Here is a 10771-nt window from a genome sequence, read left to right as displayed (position 1 = left end):
ACTACATATATGACCCACTTTAAATAAAAAACAATGTTCAAATGGGTGGAATGCCCCTTTAATAGAATTAACTTGATGTAGCTGAATTAATATTACAATCAATTAATCTGTTCATGCAGCGAACACTTAGTATTGATCATCTATCAGCTTTTTATGGCCAAAAAAAAACAAAACTCTTTCTTAGCATGTAGCTGTGATCACATTGTTAAAGGGACGTTGATTTACAAGCAGGGGCCAGAATCAGAATCACAAGAATGTGCACCAAAGTTTTCATAACTAATCTAAACAAACAGATACACACAATCATTACGCATACATGGGTAAAATGTAAAGTGAAGGGGAATGAACACATACTTTGTTGGAAGAGAGGGTTTGCTGGATTATTCATTACATTTAATTAATAGTCTAGACGCTACACTAGTGTGCTTTAATGTTTAACCTGCAAGTTTGTTTTGAACTGCTTTCATCAGGTGGTGCTGCACATTGGTGGTGATTGAGGAGATTTCCCCCTTCTATGTAAAGCGCTTTGAGTACCCAGAAAAGCGCTATATAAATGTAACAAATTAACTTTTTCAAAATGGCACAAAGTCACACTTGTAATGTGTTTCTGGTCAAAAATGACCATCCTACAAAAAAATTAAATAGCTTATACATCTCTGTTATGCTATAATCAGCAAATATTGGATTCAATCTTTTTGTTAACTTGTTTTCTTTCATTTAGGACAGGTTTTGTATTTATTTTTTGAAACTGACTGATTGTAGGCCTCATTGATCTGAGCTTTTATTGGTCAAAAATGACTGTCCATTGAAAATGAATGGGGTAGATTGAAAATAAGAGGAACATTTAGTGTTCAGGGGCATGTTCATCATGTTCATGTTAACATATGTGTTTGCAAAGATAAAGGCCTCAAACCTTTTTCCAGCTCGTGAGTCCAATGCCTAAGGCCTGCTCCTCCCACCATTCAGTCACAAATCTGTTTTTACTATCCTGTAATATTTATTTTTAACATATTTCAAAAAGAAATATGAATAATATAATATAGCCAAATAACAAATCACATACTGAGTTTTCTACAAAGAGTCCAATTGTTACTTTATAAAAAAAAGGTCTGCATTCTAAACAAAAATGACGTATTGCAGTATAATCTACTTTTTCGACTTTTGTTTATATATATATATATATATATATATATATATATACACACACACATACACACACATTAATTTTATAAATAAAATAAAGAAATACATTATATGAAACTTTTCTGCTACAAAACATACAACTGTAGCATTATGAAAAAATATATATTTGCATTTAAAATTAAAAACTACAAAGCAGTCATCTTTAACTAAATGGACAATCAATATGCATCTAAATATGCAAATATGCATCTCAGTATCCAAACGTTGGTCAAATAATAACGCTAAAAGCTTCTTAACATACTATTACACTCGGCTGGAGAGTCAAGAAGAATGTGTTAATACTGTAGATTGCAATCTGTCCTTAGTTGGTGACCCAGTGTAATTATAATACAGCATAAAATACAGACACATAAACAACACACGTAATATGTATGCCTATAGCCAAAACACGACACGAGTTTGTTTAAACCAGAGGTAGAACTGGAGAACAGGACCTGTTCCTGCTGCAAAAACTGCCATTTGTGTGTATCTCATCCTCTTACAGTACAACCTTCTTACCGATACCTTCACTGTAAAATCCAACAGTGATTCTAACACTTTTTAGTTAACTTTACTTAATGTCTTAACTTAATTGTAAAAATCTAGTAATCTATTCACATACAATGTTTTGTTTACTAAGAAAACCCAAGTTAAGATTAATTGATTGGTTTGAGTGTGGTTTTTGAGGCGGGGAAAATCTTAATGGACTTTTCACTCATTTCCTCCACCTCCTGCAGTTATTTTTCTCTGTTTGCATTCACTCATTTCCTCCACCTCCTGCAGTTATTTTTCTCTGTTTGCATTCACTCATTTCCCAAAGTCATCTTGAATGTTGAAATTTTAATACAACTGAAAAATTTGAGAGAACATCGTACAAGCTTAAATTGATGTTGATTTTCCTAAAATGTTTTTAGTCACCATTATGGAGATGAATTGGTTGGGCACTTGGAACTTAATTTACACTACTGTTATTCTCTTCCCATTGATGCAGCGATTGCAACAAGAAATCAGTTATTCGGTTTCAGAGAAAGAGAAGTATATATATATATATATATATATATATATATATATACAGTGGTTAAATTGGGCCGGGGCTCTCCGGGGCTCAGCCCCGGCACATAAGCCTGCTTGTTTGCAGTAGTCAGTTGCCTACTGGAAATTCTGTCACATAAAATTTGATGAAAGTGATGCTTTTGAAAACATATTTCTGATTATAAATGAAAGATTTTGAAATGGCATGTCTATTTTGTCTCGGCGGAGCTGAGATGAGAACAATCGGGACACGGCCGTATTCTTGTTCAGCTGCTTAATCTCCTTGTCAGTCGACCATGATCGCGCACCGCTCGCGCATGCCATGCGCATCTAGGTAGGCTACTACTCAGAACTCTGACATGGATAAATGTACGCAGCAATAATGAATGTTCCTGGGAGATCCATAGTTGCGCGGGATATGGAAGCGCGCAAAAGTTCCAGAACCTTCTACTGCCTTGAAAAAAAAATAAAAAATCTTTAACTTTTAGGTGGCAAAATATTTTTTTGTAATTCTGTGAATTACACTGCAAACCAAAGTAATACTAGCCTACCCACCAGATGAAGAAGGGTTGGCTCTCCACAGAACATAACATATTCATTTTATTTTATTTTTCATGTTCGCATTTATGAGGAAAAAACAATGTTACGACGGGACCGCTCTGAAAGCGGCACTAAAAGACTGTTTAAAACTTTCACTGAGACCTCAAACAGAAAGCACAAAGCCTTTCTTTAAAATGAATTTCGTTTTGTATTAATTGTATCTTAATTTTAATCAATGTTTCATCAACCAATTGCCTGGATTTATATAATATAGTATATAGACAATAGATAATCACGACACGGACGCGCCGGCGAGTGAACTGGACTCTCGTCTCATAAATGAACCGAAACTCAGCGTATAAGGGAGCCTACTTGCCTGACAGACCTATAGAAAGCTTGGAAGGTCTTCTTTTAAACAGAACAATTCAAAACGAAAGAAAACAGACCGCTGCTTGTGTAATCCGTATGAAATGTGCATTTCTCTCTGGCGAGTTCACTACTGCGAAGATTGCGAGGATAGCATCGTCAACTTCATCTATGCAGGGCACTGACACAGAAAACACTTGTTTATTAATAAACAATTAAAAGGTCTCCTTGCTATATTTTACATATTCATAATCATTACTTTTGCCGGTTCTTTGTGACAGCTTTTAGGTGCTTTATTGGCAGCGCCACCCTTACATGAACGCGTCACCACCGCATCAGCACCGAAAACAGGAATTTTTTTTCAATCCCTGTTGTGGCAGGGGAAAAACTGATCAGAAAATGTAACGACACGTTGTAGAAATGTAGTGGAGTAGAAAGTATAATAATTGCTGCAAAATGTAACGAAGTAAAAGTCAAAAGTATGCACTTTTGATTCTACTTAAGTAAAGTAGGCCTACAGAAACAAAGTATTTGTACTTCGTTACATTCCACCACTGCTGATTAACAGTAATGTAAATGCTAAATGTCCTAATACCTGTTGATACTACAATGCAAATATGCTCTTAACCTTGCAGTTTTTCACATATCATGTAAGACTCAATTTCTCCATTTCTTTGCACAAAACTCTCCAGAAAATGCCATTTAATAGTTTATTTTTCAAAAAAAAATCTTTATTATTAAAAAAGAATTTTTCAGAAAACGATATATATATATATATATATATATATATATATATATATATATATATATATACATATACACACACACACACATACACACTCACCTAAAGGATTATTAGGAACACCATACTAATACTGTGTTTGACCCCCTTTCGCCTTCAGAACTGCCTTAATTCTACGTGGCACTGAAGGTGCTGAAAGCATTCTTTACAAATGTTGGCCCATATTGATAGGATAGCATCTTGCAGTTGATGGAGATTTGTGGGATGCACATCCAGGGCACGAAGCTCCCGTTCCACCACATCCCAAAGATGCTCTATTGGGTTGAGATCTGGTGACTGTGGGGGCCATTTTAGTACAGTGAACTCATTGTCATGTTCAAGAAACCAATTTGAAATGATTCGAGCTTTGTGACATGGTGCATTATCCTGCTGGAAGTAGCCATCAAAGGATGGGTACATGGTGGTCATAAAGGGATGGACATGGTCAGAAACAATGCTCAGGTAGGCCGTGGCATTTAAACGATGCCCAATTGGCACTAAGGGGCCTAAAGTGTGCCAAGAAAACATCCCCCACACCATTACACCACCACCACCAGCCTGCACAGTGGTAACAAGGCATGATGGATCCATGTTCTCATTCTGTTTACTTTTATTCTGACTCTACCATCTGAATGTCTCAACAGAAATCGAGACTCATCAGACCAGACAACATTTTTCCAGTCTTCAACTGTCCAATTTTGGTGAGCTCGTGCAAATTGTAGCCTCTTTTTCCTATTTGTAGTGGAGATGAGTGGTACCCAGTGGGGTCTTCTGCTGTTGTAGCCCATCCGCCTCAAGGTTGTGCGTGTTGTGGCTTCACAAATGCTTTGCTGCATACCTCGGTTGTAACGAGTGGTTATTTCAGTCAAAGTTGCTCTTCTATCAGCTTGAATCAGTCAGCCCATTCTCCTCTGACCTCTAGCATCAACAAGGCATTTTCGCCCACAGGACTGCCGCATACTGGATGTTTTTCCCTTTTCACACCATTCTTTGTAAACCCTAGAAATGGTTGTGCATGAAAATCCCAGTAACTGAGCAGATTGTGAAATACTCAGACCGGCCCGCCTGGCACCAACAACCATGCCACGCTCAAAATAGCTTAAATCACCTTTCTTTCCCATTCTGACATTCAGTTTGGAGTTCAGGAGATTGTCTTGACCAGGACCACACCCCTAAATGCATTGAAGCAACTGCCATGTGATTGGTTGATTAGATAATTGCATTAATGAGAAATTTGAACAGGTGTTCCTAATAATCCTTTAAGTGAGTGTATATATATATATATATATATATATATATATATATATATATATATATATATATATATATATATATATATGAATGAATGATGTATAACATAACTATATTTTGTCAATTAATGATCTTTTATAATTTTGTTGCCAACACTTATGTCCTAAACACCTTGTGAAACTTTTAACTGTGTTGATATAATCCCTCTATATTTGTGACAATCTTGCAATTGATCATACTTGAGTCACACAGACTTCAACATTCAGCCTGCAAAACACAACAATGGTAACAATTATATTTTATAATAAGTAAATTATCAAGTACTCTCTACAGTTCTTTTTTAGTTACTAGGGGCATGTTCAAGTTCAAAACGGTGCGCAACGTTTTGCTACGGTTTCCGGGTTGAACGTCATGTTTCCTGGAAACGGCGTACACCGGTGTGCAACGGGGTTTGAGATACGTTTTCTCTTGTTTGGTGGGTGTGTCAGAACTGCAGTCCAATCAGCAGCAACCTGTATATAAAACACGTGGTATTAAAGTGAACTCGCACAATGGGTTCAAGGAAAGTAATTTACAAATGTGTTTGATGCAGCTCGGTATACGCAACAACTGAGGATATTAGAAGACATGTTTGTCGAAAGTTTTATTGTAAAAAATATAGGATATCAACATAATGATGTAGTTGTTTATATTTTTAGCTTCATTGCAAGTGTATTGGTATAGAAATAAACAATGGTAATTAAGTGCTTTTCCTAAAAATGAGAAAGAAAATACAGGGTATTAAAACAGTATGACCTACAAATAAAGTCAGTATGTGAGGCTAAATAGATGTGTTTTAGTCTGAATTAGGTAAGATGTGTGCTTCCATTTCAGTTTCAGCAATCCCTTCACTCGATTGGGATGTTCTCTTTTGTTCTGGGCGGCAAGTGCAGTAACTGTAACATCGGGCATATTTTGCAGTATTAAACACATATTTATACCGACTTCATCAGGCTCCGAAAATTCTTCACGAAGAACACAAAGAATGGCCTTCTCAGCTGCCATAGTTGCAACTCTTGCGTCATCAGAACAGTGTGTTCAACGCATCACTGTTTCTGTTTAAAAAACGTTGTGCAACGTTTTGTCGGGGCTGAACGCAGCCTAGGACTCTTGTGTAAGTGAACTATACTAACTAAGCATTTGTCAGTACCACATACTATTCCTATTTCACTTGTTTTTTTTAAGGCAATCGGTTTGCATGCTTTTTTTGAGTAAGTCCAACTAATTAGATTTTACAGTGTACCATGTCATTGGTTTGTCATATACGTTTCTGTTGACAATCTCAATCACTCAGATCGCCTGTGAGAGAAGCTTCTCAACACTGAAATTTGTTAAGAACAGGCTAAGAAGTTCAGTGTCTCAGAAGCATTTAAAGGCATTCATGCTGATAGACACAGAAAAGGAAATACTCATGTCTATAGACAATGACAGTTATTAACAAAGTTGCAGAAATCAGTGCACTGCTTAGGTGGTTGTTGATACTGTGAGGCTTTGCCATTTCTGTTCTGAGTGTAAACCAAAACTTGTAAAGAAGGCCTATTTCCTGCTTTCTTTCTTTCGTGCGTTTTCCTCCGCTAACGTCCTGTCAATCATCTCGCTGTCTCACTCTCGCGGCTATGATTACAGTTACAGTAAAGTTTTAATTTACCAATTACCATCACCGGTACCCACCACCATCAGCAGTTTTGCATTACAGTATTTGCAATGGCCACACCTTGTCCAAAACTGAGTTATGACTGCTGCGTATGCTTCACTCTGCGCTGTCTAGCAGCATCACACAGATTGCACAAAATCAGGATTAGGCTATAATGTTGAGTAGATTTCCACATGAAGTTCAAACTGCATTAGGCTACTTACTAGATGATATTCACTCTTACGTGCCTCTGTGTCATTCTCTTTTTAACGAAAGCTTGTTTCCACCATCTGGGGACAGAGACGCATTCGGAAGTGCATTTTCAGAAGTGCTGGGTACAATGACGCATTTGCTTTTTTCTCTCTCTCGCGCAGGTCATGTGATGTCCTGTAGCTTACTAATGTTGTAAATAAATAAAAATGTACACAAAAATGTGATGATGTCCGACTCGTTTTATGAAGAAGAAAGCCATAAGTTTTCAAAAAGCATTAGACATATGACCCACTATTGTGCTTCATAGTAGCCTACCATGTTGACAATATGACACGTGGTTTAGGTTATTTATTGCGACCTCTCAGTTCTGAGATATATATATATATATATATATATATATATATACATACACATACATACAGGGCTCCAGACTAACTTTTCCACTGGTTGCACTGGTGCTACCAACTTTCTCAGTTGGTCGCACCAGCATATGATTTGGTCGCACCTTTTTTTTTCTTTTTTTTTTACATGCCATGGAATTAATCAATGCATGCTGATGAATAGTGGTCTTAATCTGCATACCCTAGTTTTGCACTGATGTAAAAAGACTGACAGTGACACAAGACCTCATGTTAGCAAAATGTTTTAATCTTTTAACTATCAAATCAGAAAACTCTCAAAAAATCTATTAATAAAACATGTATGTTATTTAATTTAAGTTAATTGTTGTTTGATTATAATTTTACTGTCTTCACAGCTGTTCAACCCATTGTCTCCTTGGTTGTGAATAAATGTCAACTTTAGTAACACATACAGTAGCAATTGAATTCAGAGGGGGCAGCTCTTATAGTTGGGCCTCCTGGTCCTCTTTCCTTGGGAGAACCACAGCCTAACATCCTGACTGGCATCATAATCCATCAGTTCTGGCCCTTCAACTCTAATTCTAATGAGGTCCTCCACAGTATCAGTATGCAGATTTGCTCTATTGTCCGACTTTATTCTCTTCTGACATGAAAATCCTCTTTCGCACACTGCTGCAGATATTGGGAGCAGCAGCATTATCTTGACCAGGTGCAGAACATTCTGTAAAAAACAACCATATTGATCAAACCACTTCAAGTTTCACTCCAAATCAAGTGTCAATGATCATGTTCTGTTCATATACTGAAATTAACAGAGCCTACCTTGTAGTCTGAGCAGTAGGGCTCTTTTGTCATCATGACTTCCCACAGTGCAAGATAACTTTTATCTTTGAACGACTTGTTTATTGTCATTTTCATCTCTTGAAACTCCTCTATTGCCTGTTTATTGTTGCATCCATTCCTGACATACAACAGAAAAAAAAATAAAAAAAATAATAATAATAAAAAATAATAGGTTCTCAATATATAATCTCAGTTATAATGTCAACAGAAACATGACCCATGCCTGCAGCAAAAAAACTCACCTGTTGAGGACAGTGGAGTAGTGCTCTAGGAGAAACTTCACCTCTTTGACACCATGGTCCAGGAGCTCCAGCTTATCTTCTGGCCAAGAGTCATGGTTAAAGACATTGAAACACCTTACTGCCTTGGCTGTTGAGGTGTTCGTTATATTCTCTTCTATTACCAAATGACAGAGATTGAAGATAAGGAAATATAAAGGCCTAGCAACAGTGTTGGAACCTATCAGTGAGATTATGACATAATTGTAAATACAACAACTCACCAAGAAGGCTGTCAAATCTTTTTTTTTTAGGTATTTTACTGTGGATTCACAGGTTAGCTCCATGGCTTTCTGCAATCTCGGGGCACACTGGCTGATAGGTTGACCTTCTGCCAGCTTTTCAGCTTCACCTTTTATAAGGGTGACTCCCTGTGAATCATTACATAAAAACTCCACTGAGTACATTTCATTAACATGAACTAAACATTACATATTGTAGTCCATAAATGTACCTGATACTTTAACTTCTGTCTTCCAGTTTCTCCTTCTTTCTGTTGGTGCTGCTCCTTAATAGCTGTCAGGAACTCTGACAGCTTACCATCTGGTTTGACTCTGGCTGCCATAGTTTGTATGGTAGCAAGGAGACTTTCAATGGCACTAACAACCTGGGAAGACAGTTGTTTTCTTACTAACATGAAACATATTTAGGGGTTAGATCAAACATATGTCACCCCTGGCCCCTATTCTCTCTATCTCCCTTACCTGAAGTAGAATTACATCATTTCTCTGGAGCAACAGGCTGAATCGGCTGATGGAAGAAAAAAGATCTGACAGGAAGTGGCAGAATGCCACAAATGTCCCATCCTCCATGGTGGCTTTGATCTGCAAAAGTATAAATATTTCTTATTCTCAACTCTTATACAACACTTTTCCGTTCTTATACAAAGTCAAAACTGATTTCAATAATGAAACACTATCCAACTCAAAGAGGTGAGATACTAACCTTCCTTGCTCTGCCAGCTATGTCTGCATTGGCTGAGGCACCAGCCAGGTGGTCCATGTGCATATACTGTATACTGCAGCAAACTGTCCAGAGCTCTGGGGGTCGCCATCCTTCCCTAGTTTTAGGAACGTGTTCAAACCACGGGACACATGGGGCAGCCACCTTGTCCCTTTCACCCCACTGGGTGCGTATGCTGTGACTCCAATTTCAGCTCCCAATGCTTTAAGCTCCCTCATTGATTTGGGGCTGAAGTGGTAGGTTTTCCAGATGAGGTGTAGCAGGTCATATACTTGCCCAATCATAGAGACATCCTTTTGTACACTCAACAATCCCAGCTCCAGTCTTTGTGTGGAACATAATATAAAATGGTCAGGTATAATGTAATTAGATTTTGTAAAAAGATTATTTATTAGGGGTGTAAATCGGACAGTTCATCACGATACGATACGATATCGATTCTCTCAGCCAGCGATACGATATTTTCCGATACTTCAAAAAATTCCACGATACGATTCGATTCGATTCAGGGCTATATCGATCGATTAATCGATATTTAGATATTATGTTCACACAACCAGTTACATTTTTATTAACTCACAAATGCAATCAAAATATATAACATGAACATTTAATTAAACTCTTTGAAAATTGCACACCCTCTCCCAATTGGGACATTTATAACAGAAGAGGTCATTTGCAAGTACTCCGTTCTTATTCATTTGCATAAATCATGTTTTTTATTATTATTGTGCATTCCAAGTAATATCAATCAAACTGCAGCTGGGTTGATTTGATTAATAATAATAATAATAATAATAATAATAACTTAAAAAATACAGGTAAATTACAAAATTAAAGTTAATTGAAAGTAAGCTTTAATATGTTAAAAAATATATATATTTTTTTTTTAGCAGAGCAGATACATTCACATTTCATCTTTCTGAGTCAAACAAAACTAAGTAATTGCTATGATAAATAATACAACACTCAGTTAATCTTCATAACGTTAATCTCCTCAGCTGACATAGACGCCCGACAAACTTTGTTGTTGTGATAACGTACACGCAATACAGTGAACTTTTCCCTCATAAACGAGCTGCTTTAGTAAGGGTCCGTGAAAATGTTTCAGGTTTTATTTTCCTTTTACGCCCTGAAGAAGATATCACGAGTTCATTGAAATTATCCATCCTCGATCACTTTTAGTCAGCTTTGACGAAACTCCTCTTAGCCAGCGCGTCTTTTCAAAGTGACGTCTGACTTGTATACTGCGCGCTGAGTCGCTAAAACGGATTTATCGTGTTGTGTT

At 37.0% G+C, this 10771-nt stretch overlaps 1 protein-coding gene and 1 long non-coding RNA gene across 2 annotated transcripts; both read right to left on the bottom strand.

Annotated features, from left to right (window-relative positions):
- Nucleotides 1–7816: 7816 nt before the first annotated feature.
- Nucleotides 7817–8620, bottom strand: LOC311295376. The gene is made up of 3 exons (XR_014628320.1): nucleotides 8485–8620; nucleotides 8222–8360; nucleotides 7817–8120 (listed from the first exon to the last, which is right to left on the bottom strand). It is a non-coding gene; the product is annotated as an uncharacterized lncRNA (long non-coding RNA).
- A 6-nt stretch (nucleotides 8621–8626) lies between these two features.
- Nucleotides 8627–9526, bottom strand: LOC311295652 (uncharacterized protein; the record flags this gene model as incomplete). Its single annotated transcript, XM_084417117.1, has 5 exons — nucleotides 9466–9526; nucleotides 9225–9344; nucleotides 8975–9127; nucleotides 8745–8891; nucleotides 8627–8638 (listed from the first exon to the last, which is right to left on the bottom strand). The coding sequence occupies exons 1-5, from the start codon at nucleotides 9520–9522 to the stop codon at nucleotides 8627–8629; spliced, it is 489 nt and encodes a 162-aa protein (XP_084273243.1). The 5' UTR covers nucleotides 9523–9526.
- Between the last annotated feature and the right edge of the window lie 1245 nt (nucleotides 9527–10771).

The sequence above is a fragment of the Rutilus rutilus genome (assembly GCF_951802725.1).
Source record: "Rutilus rutilus genome assembly, chromosome: 8".
Lineage (NCBI taxonomy): Eukaryota > Metazoa > Chordata > Actinopteri > Cypriniformes > Leuciscidae > Rutilus > Rutilus rutilus.
Note: the sequence above shows the minus strand (reverse complement) of the source record. Positions and strands in the feature narration are given on the sequence as shown.